We start from the raw sequence: 20,982 nt of genomic DNA, 5'->3' as shown, positions 1-20,982 counted from the left end.
CAAGGCGCGCGCGCGACGCCCTCACTACTGACCGCATTCCCACGAAGCGATTGCATTCGCTCCCACCGTGTCAATTTTCATCCCTGCCCTGAGAGCCAAATCGAATTTCATTCATTTTATTCCACCATCTCCGCTCCACTTTTCAGCTGTGTAACCTTAGGAAAGTTCCTGAGCGTCAATTGTTGAGTCTCTGAGCTTCAGTGTTCTCCATTTCTTCATTTCTTTAAAGTGAACATGGTAATTGTATTCTTTTCATAAATTATTATGGGGATTAAATATACAAAATGCTTAGAACTCGGCCTGACCTATTTAATAAGTCCTTTGTGATTGTTATCTGTATTATCATGATAATTAAACATCTGTTGAATGTTTTCTTTCAGGCAGGCACTGTTTAAAACTATGGGGATCCAAAAAACCACAATGGGGATACTGTAGTGAACTGAAGACAAAAACCCTGCTAAAACACTCAAGAAAATACTGTATTTCCGTCTTCCTTTCTTTTCCCCATACCCTTTTATATTATCACTTTTTAAAGATGTTTATTTATTTATTTTAGAGAGAGAGAATACCAAGTAGATTCCTTGCTGAGTCCATCAAGGGGCTGGATCCCACAACCATGAGAACATGGCCTGAGCAGAAACCAGGAGTTGGGCACTCCACCAAGAGTGGATGCTCCACTGACTGCCCTACCACCAGGTATCCCGTATCTTTTTTTAAATATTTATTTATTTATTTATTTGAGAGAGAGAGAAAGAGGCAGAAGAAGAGAGAGAGAGAGAATCTCAAGCTGACTCCATGCTGAGTGGTGGGCTCCACTGGAGAGTCAGTCTCCCAACCCTAGTCTAAGCCAAGAGTTGGAGCTTAATCCACTGCACCATCCAGGCACCTCTATATTTCATCTTCAATAGAGTAGTTAGGTAAGTCTTCACTGAGGATCACAATCTGTGTACAGATCTGATCCTAGAGTAGTCAGTAGGAATGACTCTGGCAAATAGCATTTCAAGCATAGGGAGAGGCAAGTGCAAAAGCCCTGAGGCAGGAGGCTGCCTCCTGTATTCCAGAAACTATGACAAGCTCTCTGTCTGAAGCGCAGAAGGCCGTGGGAGGGGTGAAGGGAGACCAGTAGAAGATGAGGTGAGAACAGAATAGAGATGATCTGGGGTCCTATAGAAATGGAGGGCCATTGAAAGATTTTTAGCAAAGAAGGAATATAATCTGTGTTTTAAAATTAAAAGTAATAAAGTAAGGGTACTCTGGGAGAATCAGATCAAGAGAGCAAGTCTGAAAACAGACTAGTTCAGAATAGTGTAATATTCCAGACTAGAGATGATGGTGGCTCAGACCAGAATGAGAAGCTAGAGCCTTTACCTGATGAATGTCCTTGTGATTCATTTAAAGGCCACAGATCTAGTAAGTGGCAGAGTCAGAATTCGAACCCACATCTACATAGCTCCAGAATCTTTATTTTTATTTCCTCCCAATGCTCCCCACCTCATTCCTAAAAAGAGAACTCTAATACTCTGATATAAGGTGCTGACTTCCTAAGCCTTGGTGATACCAAAAAAAAAAAAAAAAATCCTGACAAAACGTATCGTTAATATATGTCAGTTTAATTTAGATAATAGACCTTCAACAAGCAGTTGCCTACCCTGTTTCTTTCCAGACCCCCTAAAAGTCCTGGCCTTCTAGATGACTCAAACAACACTGACTGATGTTAGGCCCGCAGGCTTGCCCTTTCTAACCCATTCTCCACCAAATAAAAAGAGTAATCTAAAATGCAAAAGTAGGGGCGCCTGGGTGGCTCAGTGGGTTAAGCCGCTGCCTTCGGCTCAGGTCGTGATCTCAGGGTCCTGGGATCGAGTCCCGCGTCGGGCTCTCTGCTCGACAGGGAGCCTGCTTCTCTCTCTCTCTCTCTCTCTCTCTCTCTCTCTCTCTCTGCCTGCCTCTCTGTCTACTTGTGATCTCTCTCTGTCAAATAAATAAAATCTTTAAAATAAATAAATAAATAAATAAATAAAATGCAAAAGTAGTCACCCCCCGCATTGAATACTTCAATGGCTACTTATTGCTCCTAGGATAAAATCATTAAAAAATTTTAAGAACTCAGTCTGGTCCCTCACTTACCTCACCAGCCCATCTTCCCAGGACTCTGTGACCCAGCCATGCTGAGTGACCTTCAGTTCCCCTCAATATATGAAGCTCTCTTGCAGCTCAGTATCTTTACACAATCTCCTCCCTCTCCCTGGAGGTTTCTTTCTCACCTCCTTCCTCATGAACTCTAATCTATGTCTCTGATCTCAGACTAGAAGTTATCTCCTCTGGGATAGGAAGACTTACCTTATTCTCCCAGTCCAGGTTAGATGGTCCCCAAGACACCTATCCTAGCTTAGAACCGAACACAGTCCACTATAAATCTAAGAAACAGTACTATGTGGGGGTTAAGTTCTTGATCTCCGAAGCGCAGCCTGCCTACTTGGCTATCCAGAGGCAAGTCACTTGACTTCTCTGTGTCTCAGTTTCCTTCTTGAAAAAATGGAGGGGTCCACATGTTACCACAGGTAGGTGGTGAAGCATGAAATATTTCCCCCTGGGGGCGCCTGGTTGGCTCAGTTTGTTCAGTGTCTACCTTCGGCTCAGGTCATGATCCCAGGGTCCACCTGCTTGTGCATTTGCTCTCTTTCTGTCAAATAAATAAAATCTTTTAAAAAGAGAGAGAGAGATTTGCTATTTATGAAGTACTTAGCGCTGGCCACGTAAGTAGTTGCTAAATGCTGGTTATCGTTTGTCTCTTTTCCAAAGTAAACTGTGACCTCTTTGAATGCAGAAACCATTGTTTCCCCACTCTTTCCTATATTCTGTACAGGCTGCAGCAAGAATGATCTTTTGAGAGTACAAATCTAATCATGTCATTCTCCTGTTCTATGAAGGAGTTCAAAACCTGTAGCATTAAATGAAAACCTTGCATTAGCACACTAGGCCCTTCTAAATATGAACAGTGTCTACCTGTTCAGCTTCATTTACTCCCACTCCCTCACATAATCTCAGAGTTTCCAAAGCCCTCTTGTTGTTTCTTGCATCCCTGTCTTCCTAAATTGAGTTCTTTCTGTCTGGAACACCCTTTAAGCCCATTTCCAGCTGGAAAACTAAGCATCAGGCAAGATTCAGCTCTAACTCAATCAGCTCCTCCAGGAAACATTCTCTGCACACACCCCTCAAACACTTCCTGAGAATAAAATAGAGGCACCCTGCCTATGCTTTAGGGGCTGCCTAGTCATCCCTCTAAAGCCCCTAACAGTTTAACATCCCTGTTGGTTGATTCTTCTGTCTCTTCCCCTAGATCATGGGTTCCTTTTAGAACAAAGTCATTGTCTTTTTTTTTAATATTTTATTCATTTACTTGATAGAGAGAGAGAGCATGAGAGGGAAGAAGGTCAGAGGAAGAAGCAGACTCCCCATGGAGCCGGGAGCTGGATGTGGGACTCGATCCCGGCACTCTGGGATCATAACCTGAGCTGAAGGCAGTCGCTTAACCAACTGAACCACCCAGGTGCCCCAAAGTCATTGTCTTCTTCTACTTTATTTTATACTATTTTTTTTAAACAGGCTCCATGCCCAATGTGTGGCTTGAACTCACGACCCTGAGATCAAGAGTCACATCATCCACTGACTGAGCCAGCAAGGCACCCCCTTCTTCATCTTTGTATGCCTAGAGTCTAGTACAGTGCCTGGTTTAGACAGGCTTATGAAATATTCATTTAGGGGGAAAAAAAGAGGTATTCATTGAGACATATTTTATTTTGATTTCTTTCTCAATCACAAAAGCAATACAAATTCCTCACAACAAACTTTATAAAAACAGTAATTTTCCCTGCTTCTCATGTATGCATATTGCCAACTCAACCCCCCACCAGTGTTAATGGTCTGATAAGTATTCTTTCACTTTTCTCTATACCTATACAAATACACACATGTATACCTCACACACACTCACATAAATAACATATATACAGATTTTGTCTTTTTTTACTTTTTTTAATTTAAATTCAACTAATTAATATAATGTATTATTGGTTTCAGAGGTGGAGGTCAGTGATTCATCAGTCTTATATAATACTCATTGCTCATTATATCACATGCCCTCCTTAATGACCATCACCCAGTTATCCCATCACTCCACCACCACCCCATCCAGCAACCCTCAATTTGTTTCCTATGATTCAGAGTCTCTTACGGTTTTTCTCCCTCTCTGATTTAGTCACGTTTTATTTTTCCCTCCCTTCCTCTATGATCTTTTCCTTCTTCCTCTATGATCGTTTTGTTTCTTAAATTCCACATATCAGTGAGATCATATGATAATTGTCTTTCTCTGATTGACTTATTTCACTAGCAAATACCCTCTAGTTCCAAACACACACTTACAAACAGCAAGATTTCTTTTTTTTTTTTTTATGGCTGAGTAGTATATATATATATATATATATATATATATATATATATATATATATATATACATATGTCACATCTTACTAATCCATTCATCTGTCAATGGACATCTGGACTCTTTCCATAGTTTGACTATTATGGACATCACTGCTATAAACCTTGGGGTGCAGATGCCACTTTGGATCAGTACATTTGTATCTTTGGGGTAAATACCAAGTAGTGCAATTGCTAGGTCATAGGGTAGCTCTATTTTCGACTTTTTGAGGAACCTCCATACAGTTTTCCAGAGTGGTTACACCAGCTTGCATTTCCACCAACAGTGTAAGAGGGTTGGTTCCCCTTTCTCCACATCCTTGCCAACATCTGTCCTTTCCTGACTTCTTAATTTTAGCCTTTCTGACTGGTGTGAGGTGGTATCTCATTGTGGTTTTGATTTGTATTTCACTGATGCTGAGTGATGTGGAGCACTTTTTCATGGGTCTGTTGGCCATCTGGTTGTCTTCTTTGGAGAAATGTCTGTTCCTGTCTTCTGCCCATTTCTTGATTGGATTATTTGTTCTTTGGATGTTGAGTTGCAGAAGTTCTTCATAGATTTTAGATCCTAGCCCTCTATCGGATATGTTATTTGCAAATATCTTCTCCCATCTAGTTGGTTGTCTTTTGGTTTTGTCAACTGTTTCCTTTGCTGTGCCAAAGCTTTCTATCTTGATGAGGTCCCAATACTTCATTTTTGCCTTAGTTTCCCTTGCCTTTGGAGATGTGACTAGCAAGAATTTGCTGTGGCCAAAGTCACAGAGGTTGCTATCTCTAGTCTCCCCTAGGATTTTGATGGATTCCCGTCTCACATTAAGGTCTCTCATCCATTTTAAGTCTGTTTTTGTGTATGGTGTAAGAAAATGGTCCAGTTTCCTTCTTCCGCATGTGGCTGTCCAATTTTCCCAACACCATTTGTTGAAGAGACTGTCTTTTTTCCATTGGACATTCTTCTCCTGCTTAGTCGCAGATTAGTTGACCATAGAGTTGAAGGTCCATTTCTGGATTCTCTATTCTGTTCCATTGATCTGTGTGTCTGTTTTTGTGCCAGTACTATACTGTCTTGATGATGACAGCTTTGTAATAGAGCTTGAAGTCTGGAATTGTGATGCCACCAGCTTCGCTTTTCTTTTTCAACATTCCTTTGTCTACTCGGGATCTTTTCTGGTTCCATACAAATTTCAGGATTATTTGTCCCAGCTCTGTGAAAAAAGTTGATGGTATTTTGATAGGGATTGCATTGAACGTGTGATCACTCGAGGTAGCATAGACATTTTTAACCATATTTGTTCTTCCAATCCATGAGCGTGGAATGTTTTTTCCATTTCTTTGTGTCTTCTCAGTTTCTTTCATGACCGTTCTATAGTTATAGATCTGAGTACAGATCTTTTGCTTCTTTAGTTAAGTTTATTTCTAGGTTTCTACCGGTTTTGGGTGCCATTGTAAATGGGATCAACTTCTTAATTTCTCTTTCTTCTGTCCCATGGTTATAGAAATGCAACTGATTTCTGTGCATTGATTTTATATCCTGCCACTTAGCTGAATTCCTGTATGAGTTTTATCAATTTTAGTGTGGAGTCTTTTGGGTTTTCCACATAGAGCATTGAGTCATCTGCAGAGAGTGAGAGTTTGATTTCTTCTTTATGGATTCAGGTGCCTTTTATTTCTTTTTGTTGTCTGATTGCTGAGGCTAGGCCTTCTAGTACTATGTTGAACAGCAGTGGTGATAGTGGACATCCCTGCTGTGTTCCTGACCTTAGGGGAAAAGCTCTCAGTTTTTCCCTATTGAAGATGATACTGGCTGTGGGCATTTTGTATATGGCTTTTATGATACTGAGTCCTCTATCCCTACACTGTGAAGAGTTTTAACCAAGGAAAGATGGTGTCACATGCTTTGTCAAGTGCTTTTTCTGCATCTATTGAGAGGATCCTATATTTCTTGTCCTTTCTTTTATTTTGCTTAAAGATTTTATTTATTTAGGAGTGCTTGGGTGGCTTAGTCAGTTATGATCCCAGGTCATGATCCCAGGGTCCTGGGATTGAACCTCACATTGGGCTCCTTGCTCAGCAGTGAGCCTGTTTCTCCCTTTCCCACCCCTCCTACTTGTGTACTCTCTCTCACTGTGTCTATCTTTCTGTCAAATAAATAAACAAATAATCTTTTTTAATAAATAAATTTATATTTATAAATTTATTTATTTTATTTAATATAAATTTAATATAAATTATAAATTTATAAATAAATAAATAAAATCTTTTTTTAAAGATTTTATTTATTTATTTATTTAGCAGAGAGATAGAGAGCACAAGTAGATAGAGTGGCAGTCAGAGTAAGAGGAAGAAGCAGGTTCTCTGCTAAACAGAGACCCCGACGCAGGGCTCGATCCCAGGACCCTGGGGCCATGACCTGAACCAAAAACACCCACTTAACCAACTGAGCCACCCAGGCGCTCCTTGTCCTTTCTTTTATTAATATGTTGTAGATTGGTGGATGTTGAACCATCCTTGCAGTCCAGGAGTAAATCCCGCTTGGTCGTGGTGAATAATCCTTTTAATGAACTATTGGATCCTAATGGCTTCTATCTTGGTGAGAATGTTTACATCCATGTTCATCAGGAATCTTTGTCTGTAATTCTCTTTTTTGCTGGGGTCTTTGTCTGATTTTGGGATCAAGGTAATGCTGGCCTCGTAGAGAGAGTTTGGAAGTTTTCTTTCCATTACTATTTTTTGGAACAGCTTCATAACTATAGATACTAGTTCTTTAAATGTTTGGTAGAATTCCCCTGGGAAGCCATCTGGCCTTGGGCTCTTGTTTGTTGGGAGATTTTTGATGACTGCTTCAATTTCCTTGCTGGCTATCAGTCTGTTCAGGTTTTTCTATTTCTTCCTGCTTCAGGTTTGGTAGTTCATATGTCTCTAGGAATGCATCCATTTCTGCCAGATCACCTGATTTTTTGGCAAACAGTTGCTCCTAATATGTTCTTGTATTGTTTGTATTTCTCTGGTGTTGGTTCTGATCTCTCCTCTTTCATTTATGATTTTATTTATTCAGGTCTTTCTCTTTTCTTTTTGATAAGTCCTGCCAGGCATTTATTGATCTTATTAATCATCCAAAGAACCAGCTCCTAGTCTCATTGATCTGTTCTATTGTTCTTTTGGTTTCTATTTCATTGATTTCTGCTCTAATCTTTATTAATTCTCTTTTCCTGCTAGGTTTAGGCTTTATTTGCTCTTTTTTCTCCAGCTCCTTTACATGTAAATTTAAGTTGTGTATTTGAGACCTTTCTTGTTTCTTGAGAAAGGCTTGTATTGCTATATACTACCCTCTTAGGACCACCTTTGCTACACCCCCAAAGGTTTTTGAACAGTTATGTTTTCATTTTCATTTGTTTCCATGAATTTTTTAATTCTTCTTTAATTCCCAGCTGGCCCATTCATTCTTTAGTAGGATGCTCTTTAACCTCCATGTATTTGAGTTCTTTCCAAATTTATTCTTGTGATTGAGTTCCAGTTTCAAAGCATTGTGCTCTGAAAATATGCAAGAGAATGGTCCCAATTTTTCATATTGGTTGAGACCTGATTTGTGACCTAGTATGTGATCTATTCTGGAGAATGTTCCATGTGCACTCGAGAAGAATGTGTATTCTATTGCTTTAAGATGGAGTTTTCTGAATATATCTGTGAAGTCCTTCTGGACCAGTGTGTCATTCAAAGCCCTTGTTTCTTTGTTGATCTTCTGCTTAGATGATCTGTCCATTGCAGTGGGAGGAGGGTGTTAAAGTCCCCTTACTATAATTGTATTATTATTAATGTGTTTCTTTAATTTTATTATTAATTGGCTTATAAATTGGCTGCTCCCATGTTAGGGGCATAAATATTTACAATTGTCAGATCTTCTAGTTGGATAGACCCTTTAATTATGATATAGTGTCCTTCCTCATCTCTTATTACAGTATTTGGTTTAAAATCTAATTTGTCTAATATAAAGATTGCCACTCCAGCTTTCCTTTGATGTCTATTCGCATGATGAATGGCTTTCCACCCCGTCACTTTCAATGTCTTCGGGTATAAAATGAATCTCCTGCAGATAGCATGTCAATGGGTCTTGCTTCTTTATCCAATCTGATACTATGTGTCTTTTGATTGGAACATTTAGCCCATTTATATTCAGAATAACTATTGAGAGTTATGGATTTAGTGTCATTGTATTACCTGTAAAGTCCCTGTTTCTGTATATTGTCTCTGTTCCTTTCTGGTCTGTGTTACTTTTGGGTTCTCTCTTCACTTAAAGGATCGCTTTTAATATTTCTTGTGGGGCTGGTTTGGTGACCACAGATTCTTTTAGTTTCTGTTTGTCCTGGAAGCTTTTTTTCTCTCCTTCTGTTTTAAATGACATCCTAGCTGGATAAAGTATTCTTGGCTGCATACTGTTCTCATTTAGCACCATGAATATATCATGCCAGTCCTTTCTGGCATATCAGGTCTCTGTGGATAGGTCTGCTGCCAGTCTATTGTTTCTAACCTTGTAGCTAATGGACCTCTTGTCCTGAGCTGCTTTCGGGATTTTCTCTTTATTGCTGAGATTTGCAAGTTTCAGTATTATATATTGGGGTGTTGACCTATTTTTATTGATTTTGAGGGGGCTTCTCTGTGTCTCCTGGAGTTGAATGCCTGTTTCCTTCCCTGGATTAGGGAAGTTCTCCATTATAATTTGCTCCAATTTATCTTCTGCCCCTCCCTCCCCCTCTCTCTTTCCTCTTCTTCTGGGATCCCAATTATTCTAAAATTGTTTTGTTTTATGGTTTCACTTATCTCTCGAATTCTCTCCTCATGATCCCTTAGTTGTTTATTTCTCTTTTTCTCAGCTTCTTCATTCTCCGTCATTTGGTCCTCTATATCATTAATTCTTTCTTCTGCCTCATTTATCCTAGCAGTTAGGGGCTCCATTTTTTATTGCATCTCATTAATAGCCTTTTTAATTTTACTTGATAAGATTGTAATTAGATTTTAATATTTTATTTAATGTTAATTTTAATTAGATTTTAATATTTAATAAGATTTTAATCTTTTATTTCTCCAGAAAGAGACTCTCTGGTGTCTTCTCTGCTTTTATCAAGCCCAGCTAATATCTTTATAATCATTATTCTGAATTCTAGTTCCGACATCTTACTTATGACCATACTGACCTGGCACTCAGTACTACCTCTTGTTCTCTTTTTTGAGGTGAGTTTTTCCATCTTGTCATATTCGCAGAAAGTGTACGCTCTTCTGTTTATATAGTTGCAGCAATTCTTTTCTTAGATCTCTGGTTGAGTTCACAGGTGGTCAGAATGATGTGATAGCTATCTAGATGAATTCCTGGGACCAAACAAGACTAAGGTCTCCTCCTACTTGACCATCCTGGACTCCTCCAGGACTTTTTTTTTTCTATTCGGTTTTTAAACAAGCTCATAATATGTGTCTATATTTGTGGATTCATAATATGTATGAATCCATTATTATAATAAAATAATTAAGTTTGTGTATTTATATGCATATATAATCACAAGGACTGTATATGTTTGTGACTTAATTTTTTCAGTATTTAGAGGCACCTGGGTGGCTCAGTGGGTTAAGCCACTGCCTTTGGCTCAGGTCATGATCTCAGGGTCCTGGGACTGAGCCCCACATCAGGCTCTCTGGTCAGCAGGGAGCCTGCTTCCCCTCTCTCTCTGCCTGCATCCCTGCCTACTTGTGATCTCTCTCTCTCTGTCAAATAAACAAATAAAATCCTTTAAAAATAAATAAATAAATAATTTTATTTGGTATGTTTTATTTAATTAATAAAATAAATAATTTTAATTTAATAATTTAAATAAAATAATAATTTTATTTAATTAATTAATTAATAAATAAATGTTACAGTATTCACACTTTAAAGAGTAAAAAGGGGTATAATCAGTGAAAATATGTTTACCCCAATATATCAAGATATTATCATTCAACACAAATCAATAAGTATAAAAATTAGTGAGATATCTTAAATTCTTTTTTTCTTATTAAGCTTTCAAAGGCCAGTGTGTATTTTACCCTTACAGCACATCTCAGTGTGAACTGGCTACATTTCCAATGCTCCATAACCACCTTTGGCTAATGCTACTGTATAGACAACACACTTACATGGAAGTCATTCTCTCCCATTGCTGCATAATATTCTGTAGAATGGATATACATTTTTAGTCCACTTCTGTTAATAGACATTCGAATTATTTCTAGGGTTTGGGGGTGGGGAGTTGCACTGAAAATAGTGTTTCCATTAACTCTCTTTTATTTTTTAAAGATTTTATTTTTAAGGGGCGCCTGGGTGGCTCAGTGGGTTAAGCCTCTGCCTTCAGCTCAGGTCATGATCCCAGGGTCCTGGGATCGAGCCCCGCATCGGGCTCTTTGCTCAGTGGGGAGCCTGCTTCCTCCTCTCTCTCTGCCTGCCTCTCCGCCTACTTGTGATCTCTGTCTGTGAAATAAATAAATACAATCTTAAAAAAAAAAAAGATTTTATTTTTAAGTAATCTCTGCACCCAACGTGGGGCTCAACCTCACCCCAACATCAAGAGTTGCATGCTCTACTGACTGAGCCAAGCAGGCCCCCCTTCATCAACTTTCTTTCTTTTTATTTTTTTAAAAGATTTTGTTTATTTATTTGAGAGGGAGAGAGAGAGAGAGAATGAAAGGGCGGTGGGGCAGAGGGAGAGGGAGAAGCAGACTCCCTACTGAGCAGGGAGACAGACATGGGGCTCCATCCCAGGACCCTGGGATCATGACCTGAGCAGAAGGCAGATGCTTAGCCAACTGAGCCAGGTGCCCCTTTCCCTCTTTTTTTTTTTTTTTTTAAGATTTATTCATTTTAGGGGAGAGGTGGGGCAGAGGAAGAGAGTCTTCAAGCAGACTCCCCGCTGAGTGCAGAGCCTGACACAGGGCTCAATTTCATGACCCATAAGATCATAACCTGAGCCAAAACTGAGAGTTGAATGCTTAGCCAACTGAGCTATCCAGGCACCCTTCCCTGAACTTTTTTATGAGAAAATTCAGTGAATGAGTGAATCACTATATTGATCTTAACTTAGGGAGGTATTATCAATGTTGTCAATATTGTTCCAATTCTGTATATATATTATTTTAAAGATTTTATTTATTTATTTGTGAGTGAGCAAGAGAGAGCACAATGGAAAGGGGAGAGGGAGAAAGTGAGGCTGACTCCACGCTGAGCAGGGAGCCTGATGTGGGGACAATGAGATCATGACCAGAGCCAAAATCAGGTGCTTAACTGGCTGAGCCACCCAAGAGCCCCCATCCCCAATTTAAAAACAAGAAGACTTATGTGCAGAAGTTTATCATAAGATCATATATCAAGTGAGCTCCAGGTTACAAGGTCAGTACCCTCTCTGTGGCATAACTGCCTGCTGATTTTGTCTTTCTGTGGCACCAAGAGGTAGGATTCAATGTACCTGTGTGACATTGGGTAAATCATTTGTTATAAATGGGTTTCAGTTCTTTCATCTTAAATTCCTACTTCAGGGGCACCTGGGTGGCTCAGTCACTTGAGGGTCTGACTCCTGATTTTGGCTCAGATCATAATCTCAGGATCATGGGATAGAGCCCTGCTTAGAGCCTCACATGGGACTTCGTGCTCAGAGTGGAGTCTGCTGGTCCGTCTCCCTCCCTCTCTGCCCCTCCTGTCCTCTAAAATAATAAATAAAATCTTCAAAAAGGTTGCCTTGAGGCTTAAAATGATTTAGTCTCTGCAAAAATGTCTCCTTTGTAATTAATGAAGCACTGTGCAAATTTAAGAGCATTTTATATATGGCAAAACTAGGTGCTTGATAATAATGTTTACTTTGTAGCTAATACATTGACAATATTTTGTCCAAATAATTTTGCAGTACCACAACGAAACACAAGAGGGGGTTCATTTGTGTTTTTATTTCAATGGCAGGTCATTTAACATATTGGTGCATTTACTACGTGAAAGCTTATGAAATTCTTAATTTTTTTTAGAGACTTAAGTGAGCAACTCTGCACTTCATTCATTCCAATACACTTTCCTTTTTTTTTTTTTTCCAATACATTTTCTGAAGTGACTATTTTTAGTAGGTGTTTTGCTCAGGAAGCTGAACAAGTAAAGCTGCTGACATTCCCATTCTTTTTTTTTTTTTTTTCTTTTTAGATGTTTATTTATTTGACAGACAGAGATCACAAGTAGGCAGAGAGGCAGGCAGACAGAGAGGAAGGGAAGCAGGCTCCCCACTGAGCAGAGAGCCCAATGAGGTGTTTGATCCCAGGACCTTGGGATCATGACCTGAGCCAAAGGCAGAGGCTTTAACCCACTGAGCCACTCAGGCACCCTGACTTCCCATTCTTAAGAAAGTGCAGTCCCCAGGCTTTTCCTTGAGACTATTACAGGCCCAGACAGTGAATAATCCTACACTGGCATCAAATGCAGCCTCCTTAATTTGCATGGAAGGAAGACAGACTCGTTTAGAAGCCACGTGTTTCAGCAGGCATAGCCAGTCTGCATTCACTGTAGTCTGAAAGGTTCCACGGAAATCTCTGAGGCCTTCTGAGACATTTGATCACTACATTTGTATCTTTAGTCATCCAGAATGGGAAAAGGCTACATGATTCTCAGGGGACACAGTCGCAAAACAGGTGATTTGGATCTGAAGAAAATCAAGGTGAAAAGCTCTCACCACTAACAACAAGCAAATGAAAGAGAATGGAAAATTCTGGCCAAAAGGTGTCACATATGTGGACATGTTGCCTTAAGCGCTTGGATGCAGTAGAAAACAATAAGATACAGTGTTTTGTTTATTTTGTAAAGGTAATATATATACTTCTTCTTAATTCTAAAATGAGCAAAGAACTCTCTTTTTCATCTTCATTAGTCATCGTTTTAATCTTTATATATGAATGGTTAAAAGTGCAATCCCTGAAATCAGATCCCTGTTATGAATAAGTTACTTGACCTCTTTGAGCTACAGATTCCTCTTTTTTTTTTTAAAGACTTTATTTATTTATTTGACAGAGATCACAAGCAGGCAGAGAGGCAGGTAGAGAGAGAGGAGGAAACAGGCTCCCTGCCGAGCAGAGAACCCGATGCGGGGCTCGATCCCAGGACCCTGAGATCATGACCTGAGCCGAAGGCAGCGGCTTAACCCACTGAGCCACCCAGGCGCCCCCAGATTCCTCTTAATAATATCCTTCGTATGTTGTTGAGAGGATTGAATGAAATAAAGCAAGGCATATAACACGGGTTCTAACCACATAGCATACAGTACTGTTTTTATTATCCCTGCTACATAAACATTTGGCAAAATATTTGGCACCTGGTAGGATCTCACCAACAACTATGATGTTGATGTTGATGTTGATGTTGATGTTGATGACAGTGGTGTCATGCAGGGGTGGGGGACAGGTGATGATAACAAGAACTAACATTTATCTAGCACTTACCATGCATCAAATACTGTTCTTCGTGATTTTGTGTATAGTGACTCATTAATCTTCCCAACAACGCTGTGGAGAAGGTAATATTGTTTTTTCTTTTCTAAGATCTTATTTATTTATTTGCGAGAGAGAGAGAGAGAGAGAGAATGCACAAGCAGGGGGAGGGGCAGAGGGAGAAGCAGACTCACCGCTGAGCAGGGAGCCCCACATGAGGCTTGATCTCAGGACCCTGAGATCATGACCCGAGTCCAAGGCAGATGCTTAACTGAATGAGCCACCCAGGCACACTGGCAGGTCATATTGTTATCTTCATTTTAGAAATGAAGAAACTGGGGGTGCCTGGGTGCCTTAGTTGGTTAAGTATCTGACTCTTGATTTCAGCTCAAGTCATGATCTCAGGGTCCTGAGATTGACCCCATGTGGGGCTTCCCGCTCAGTGGGGAGTCCACTTCTCTCTCTCCCTCTGCTCCTACCCCTTGTTCATGCTCCCTCTCCCTCAAACAAATATATTAAATTGAATCTTTTTTTTTTAAAGGAAATGAAGAAAGCAGTACAACACCTGAAACTAATGTAACATTGTGTGTCAACTATACTTTGATAAATAAAATAAAGTAAAACAAAATTTCCAAAAGAAAAAAAAAGAAATGAAGTACAAAGTAACCAGAAATGCTTGTAGAAGGGATGAACAAGCATGCTCTTATGTTTCCATGCCTCTTGCATTAATTTTTCCAGTTAGCACTTTCACCTGCCAAATTTGTATTTACTCTTCCAAATCCAACACAAAACCCAACTCTTTTGCAAAACTTCCAAAATCTCCCAGAAGAAATAGCTTATAATTATTCATTTTTTTCTGTTTGTTTTTCCTTTGAATGCGTGTTCTTTGAGAACAGGAATATATTTTATTCATTTTATTTTTTAACTTTTTTTTTTTTTTAGATTTTATTTATTTATTTGTCAGAGAGAGAGATCACAAGTAGGCAGAGAAGCAGGCAGAGGGGAAAGGGGGAAGTAGGCTTCCTGCTCAGCAGAGAGCCTGATGTGGGGCTCGATCCCAGGACCCTGGGATCATGACCTGAGCTGAAGGCAGAACCTTAACCCACTGAGCCACACAGGCGCCCCTTATTTTTTAACTTCTTTAAAGAATTTATTTTAAGTAATCTCTACACCCAATGTGGGGCTTGACCTCAACAACCCCAGGATCAAGAGTTACATGATCTACCAATCAAGCCAGCCAATTCTGTCTTTTCTGACTCTCGGCAATTGAGCATAGGCTATAGTCTGAATAGGGGATGTAGGTATTAGGTCAATTGCAGAGAAAACGTCCATGAAAGGTTCCCAACTAGCCTTTTATAGGAAAGAGTTCGCTTATTTTTTTTTTTTATTTTTTTTTTTTTTTTTTTTTTTTTTTTTTTTTTGGAATTTGGTCTTTCATCTATCTCTCCCCTCTTATAGGGAAATGTCAGTCCTTTCTAATGCCCTTAGTAAGCAAAATAAAAAACTATAATTTATGTCGACTTCCAAAAGTATTTTGAGAATTTTATTGGTCTATAAAATGAAATATGTTCAAAACGTTCTTGGCTATCGCCTCTTAAAAGAAGAAATTGCTCTTCGTACGTCGGGCAAAGGAGAGAAAACTACATTTCCCATAATGCCTCGTATCCGGAAGGAGGTGAGACTCAACACTTCCCGTGATTCCTTATAGACCGGAAGCCGGGACCTTAGTTCTCTTTCCCATCTTGCAAGGTAAGAATGGCGGGGCCTCTGTGCAAGACTCGATATCTGGATCCCCCATCCTTCGCCATCCGAATCAGGAGGGTATCAAGTGGACACCTGCAGGAGTCGGACATGCTCGGGGCCAACTGAGAGCCCTCCTAGACGCTTCATTTGTCTCGCCTGGGTTTGCGCGGGGGCACGAAGTGGGTGAGGTGGGGTGCCAAAGAGGCTCCGGAGCTCCCGGCTGCTTGCTTCTGCGCTGGTTACAGGACCCTTCTGGAGATCCGTAGCGGGGTAGTGGGGCGGTAGGGACCAGGATGATGGCGCGTGCTCCGGAATCCCGGGTTCGGGTTCCAGAAAACGCTTCTGAGCTCGTTAGAGCCACGTTGAGCTTTGGGGCTGAGGCCAAATGCTGCTTTTCCTTAACACGTCCGCGACCGGAAGTCGCCTCTTGGCTCTGCGCTTTTCAGTCTGGTCTGAGTTTGGGCTGGTGTGTGTTCCTTCCTAAGCCGGATTTCTTAAGTGAGACAGCAGTCTGAAAAGCGCAGAATCCCTGGAAGCAAATGGTTTCAGGGTCCAGCGTCGCTGCTCCATAAACTGTGGCGATTCGTGAGATTTCGAATTCGCAGAACAGGAATAAAGATCGAATGGAACAGGGACTTTTAGCCACTAAATATTTAGCAAACAGTTGTAAGAGCTCTTCAAATTCTTAAAAGCTAACCACTGTGAGGGTTATTGCACGTGTGTGTGGTTTGGGGTTTTTCAGGGAAGGGGTGAAAGGATGTTATGGCTACTTGGGAAGAGAGGGTGAGGGTTCGAGGTCTCAGAAGCCTGTCAATGTACTGTGTAGACATGCTTTGTCATGAGATAACTGGAGAAGTCCCTTTCTTTTTAAACGTGTGTCCTGGTAGATGGCGGGCGAAAAAGCTGAGAAGCCGGATACTAAGGAGAAGAAACCTGAAGCCAAGAAGGCTGATGGCGGTGGCAAGGCTAAGAAGGGTAACCAGAAGGCTAAAACCCCGAAGAAGGGGAAGCCCCACTGCAGCCGAAACCCTGTCCTAGTCAGAGGAATTGGCAGGTACTCCCGATCGGCTATGTATTCCAGAAAGGCCATGTACAAGAGGAAGTATTCGGCAGCTAAATCCAGGGTAAGGGGCGAGGAGGATCACTGACCTTGACTTCTGTCTTCACCTTAGAAATTTTTGTCTGCCTGACTTTGATGCATTTCTGTGACAGGTTGAAAAGAAAAAGAAGGAGAAGGTTCTTGCTACCGTCACAAAACCAGTTGGTGGTGACAAGAATGGTGGTACCCGAGTGGTTAAACTTCGCAAAATGGTAAGATTTGGAAGAGCCTGTAAACGGGAGACTTGAATACCGTGAGGGGTTTTTGGTGTTCTCAGGTTTTAAAGGTGTGCGTTGGCCAGAAAATGACTAATGGAGGATTCTGGGTTTACCACCAGGCCTCTTAAATGTTTGTTGTTTGATCTTAAGCAGAGTTGCTTTTCCTCGCCGGTAAAGCAGGAATAAAGGTCTGCCCCACAGTGTTGGGAGAATGACGTGGGGCACGAATTCTCGGTGCTGCTCGGCCTGTAGAACAGTTACATACCAGAGGACTGTTGCTTGGCTCCTCTACCATGCACAAGACCCAACATTTTCTCAGCATTTGCTTTGTAATTTCCATTATGAAAATATTCCCAGGTGTATTACGGTCATCACAGTTGGAAATTACTGCTCCAAAGGGGATTACTACTTCGATTCCTTGTTACTGTTTTTGTGGGCTAGTTGTCTGTTGGGTACTAATGTTTGTGGTCGAAGCAGGAGGTTATTATGTGTTACTTGTCGTACGCTTAATGGTCTGTGTAGGGTCTTGTTTTTACAATAAATGAACCGGCGGTCCTGATCTGAACTGTGGGGTTTTGTTTCCCTTTGTGCGTAATATGGGAGTGATGCGCATTAACGTGGAGGATGTGAACACAATGGAAAAACAAGCCATGCGTCCTTCATAATCTCCGAAATCTGTGTCAGATGTGTTTCTAGAGAAGTACAGTTTAGGTTAAGGTCAGGGACTCCAGGAGAGCTTGAGAGTCACTGCTGTGCCACAGTGTGTGATGATAAGCCAGTGTATGGGAGTTTGTCATTTAATCCCCAGTCTACAGAGGTAACTTGCTTGATGCTTTTCTGTCTTTGCCTGAACACTTTGCTCCTTTAGTTAAATGGATTCCTTCTTGTGTTTTGCATAGGAAAGGATAAGCAGCATTTACTTTTCCAAATTTCCTATGACTTGGGAGAGGTGAAAATGAAATGCAGCAGTGTAAATCATTTAAAGTGGGCGAAAAGGGTGTAGCGAGCGTTCTGCTGTCACAACCAGCTCTACTAATCTGATTTGCTTGTTTAAATAAGTTGGACCTGTGGATTCCTTACAGCCTAGGTATTATCCTACTGAAGACGTGCCTCGAAAGCTGTTGAGCCATGGCAAAAAACCTTTTAGTCAGCATGTGAGAAAACTGCGAGCTAGCATCACCCCTGGGACCATTTTGATCATCCTCACTGGGCGCCACAGAGGCAAGGTGAGCAGAGCGGACGCTTCAGCTCAGGGGCTTGAGGTGCTTGATAATCATGTGTTGACACTCTGGGTAGAGTTTCTGCATTTGCCTGTGGTAGCTGTGGTTCACAGTGGAGGGGTGGGGGTGGGGGCGACAGTACCAGGAGCCCAGGCACTAGCATGACGCTTTCAGTCCATAATGTACAATAAATTATTACCATTTCCTGCTGTTGGGGATACGTATTACAGATGATTTAGATGTCCGTGTACCCAAAAGTATTTATATATTTCAGTTATTTCCTTAGGATAGCTTTGCAGGGATAGAATTACTGAGTTAAAGAAGGTAATAGTTGCTCATTAAAAACAAGCGGGCAGAAGTATTGCTCATATCCACGGGTCACCCCTGTTGGCAGCTGGTATGATTCTAGAGTTGCTGAATGGATACATACTTAGAAATTTCCTTTATCAAATTTAGAAGCATAAGATTTGATTTAGAAATCTGTTTTTAACACAGAAATGTCTGATGTGTCTGTTTGATTTACAGAGGGTAGTTTTCCTGAAGCAACTGAGCAGTGGCTTGCTACTTGTAACTGGTAAAAATATCCTTGGATTTTATATTCTCTGAAATTTGACACTTTTAAATGTACTTTTGCTCCCACCTACATGGAAGTTCCAGTGTTGAGATTACGTGCCCTATTTCATTGTCTTGCATACACCTGAGTTCTAAGGAAGCAGGTATTTAAATTTTGTGTGGCAACATAGCACCAGGTAACTGCCACCTGAAGAATGGTTGGCTGTTAACCCCAGGGAATGGTCCTGTGTGAGACTTGTATTAGTCTGCCACTTGGAACCAGAGTACAGTGGCCAAACAGGTAAAAAGCGAACTGTTCACTCTGGAAAGCAGTGCTTGGTTTAAATTTATCAGGGACCTGTGGCTGTGGCCAGCTGTCTCCCAGCTTGGGTGACTTAAGATTTGAAGAAGAAACCGTGGACAAACTGAGATCTTGAGAAAGTCTAGATGCTGGCTATAAAAAGGGCAGTTTGAGATTTCTTGACACTGAGTAGAAAATTCAGTACACCAGGTTTCTTTAAAATCTGTTTTTAAGTAGTTGCTTTCTCTTTCCCCCAGTATATTGGTTTTTTTCTTTTCTTTAGGACCTCTGTCCCTCAATCGAGTTCCTCTGCGTAGAACACACCAAAAATTCGTCATTGCCACTTCTACCAAAATTGATATCAGCAGCGTGAAAATCCCCAAACATCTCACTGATGCTTATTTCAAGAAGAAGAAGTTGCGTAAGCCCAGACACCAGGAGGGTGAGATCTTCGACACCGAGAAAGAGGTAAGCTTCTCATTCTGTCTTGGCCCCTGATAGCTCCACTTCCCTAGGTGGGAGTGAAAAAAGTTTTCACAAGGAGTTGACAAAAAGAAGTTGTTAATAATGAGGAGTCGCTGGGGAATGACATCATTCCAGATGGTGCTGCTTTCAGTGATTTTTAATGGTGGTTGAGAGCTCCGCTTCGACTGTATTTTAAGATTTTATTTATTTGACAGAGCACAAACAGGGGAGCAGCAGAGGGAAAGGAAGAAGCAGGCTCTCCACTGAGCAGGGAGCCCGATGCAGGCGCCATCCCAGAAACCTGGGATCATGACTTGAGCCTCGGGCAGACTCTTAACCAACTGAGCCCCCCAGGCACCTCTAACTGCTACTGTTCTACTGGGAGTTCACACTTGTTTATCCTTTTTTGGGGAGGGGTGGGAAAGAGAATCTTAAGCAGGCTCCGTGCCCAGCTCACAGCCCCACATGGGGCTTGATCTCACAGCCCTGTGATCATAACCTGAACCAAAGTCAAGAGTCAGACGCTTTACTGAGCCACCGAGATGCCCCTACCCTTGTTTATCCTCGATGTGTATTAAAGTAGACCAAAGGAAAAGAGCTACAGTTTTTGCTGTATTAAAAACAAGGTTATACTATACTAATTCATAGTCCTCCAAGGGAAAGATGATCAAAATTGCTTTCTAAATATCCCTGGGATTTAGTACTTGTGAGATAGGATTCCTGAGTCAAATGGAGTCTGGTACTTATGCCCTACTTTTAAATGATCTTCTTTTCTTTCTCTCCCCTAGAAATACGAGATTACAGAGCAGCGCAAGGTTGATCAGAAAGCTGTGGACTCACAAATTCTGCCAAAAATCAAGGCTGTTCCTCAGCTTCAGGGCTACCTCCGCTCTGTGTTTTCTCTCACAAATGGAGTTTACCCTCACAAATTGGTGTTCTAAATTTCTTACAAAGAACCTAATTAAATAACTGATCAATTCCTTTGTGTCTTTTTTAAAATGTTTATCTGCCTGGAGGTGTGGCTTGACTTGGCCAGCTTGTAGGGTCTTAGCCTCTGCTGAGAGGAGGGGAAATTGGGAGGGTGGCACCAGCTGCAGGGGAACCGCCTCTTCAGCTTGGTGTTAGCATTTTAGCTTAGTGTCTGGCTTGTCACCCAGCACCCACCGTATTAAATAGCACCATTTCTCTGGGTACCACGGAACAGGTCAGTACTGGAGTAGGAGGACAAACTGCCCTTCAGGCCACAGATTTTCCTTCCTTTGACGATGATACAGTTCTCCCGTCGGCCCAACTCAATCATTGCTGTTAGTCTTCCGTATCTAGTTTCGGTTTTTGTTTTTGTTTTTTTAAAGATTTTATTTATTTGACAGAGATCACAAATAGGCAGAGGCAGGCAGAGAGAGAGGAAAGGAAGCAAGCTCCCTGCTGAGCAGA

At 41.0% G+C, this 20,982-nt stretch overlaps 1 protein-coding gene and 1 long non-coding RNA gene across 3 annotated transcripts; both read left to right on the top strand.

Moving 5' to 3' along the window:
- The first annotated feature begins 81 nt into the window (after nucleotides 1-81).
- LOC111156518 lies at nucleotides 82-9,917 on the top strand. Its single transcript, XR_002641216.1, has 3 exons — nucleotides 82-237; nucleotides 557-696; nucleotides 9,633-9,917. It is a non-coding gene; the product is annotated as an uncharacterized LOC111156518 (long non-coding RNA).
- A 5,756-nt stretch (nucleotides 9,918-15,673) lies between these two features.
- LOC111156320 (ribosomal protein L6) lies at nucleotides 15,674-20,528 on the top strand. 2 transcript variants are annotated; one of them, XM_022517086.1, is made up of 7 exons: nucleotides 15,674-15,699; nucleotides 16,581-16,817; nucleotides 16,906-17,004; nucleotides 18,093-18,236; nucleotides 18,756-18,804; nucleotides 19,367-19,551; nucleotides 20,337-20,528. In XM_022517086.1, the coding sequence occupies exons 2-7, from the start codon at nucleotides 16,581-16,583 to the stop codon at nucleotides 20,487-20,489; spliced, it is 867 nt and encodes a 288-aa protein (XP_022372794.1). In that variant the 5' UTR covers nucleotides 15,674-15,699; the 3' UTR covers nucleotides 20,490-20,528. The 2 variants fall into 2 exon arrangements, with proteins under 2 accessions (XP_022372794.1, XP_022372793.1); XM_022517085.1 differs by having other exon boundaries at nucleotides 15,699-15,881.
- Nucleotides 20,529-20,982: the final 454 nt, after the last annotated feature.

The sequence above is a fragment of the Enhydra lutris genome, unplaced genomic scaffold (assembly GCF_002288905.1).
Source record: "Enhydra lutris kenyoni isolate GAN:26980312 unplaced genomic scaffold, ASM228890v2 scaffoldscaffold46, whole genome shotgun sequence".
Lineage (NCBI taxonomy): Eukaryota > Metazoa > Chordata > Mammalia > Carnivora > Mustelidae > Enhydra > Enhydra lutris.
Note: the sequence above shows the minus strand (reverse complement) of the source record. Positions and strands in the feature narration are given on the sequence as shown.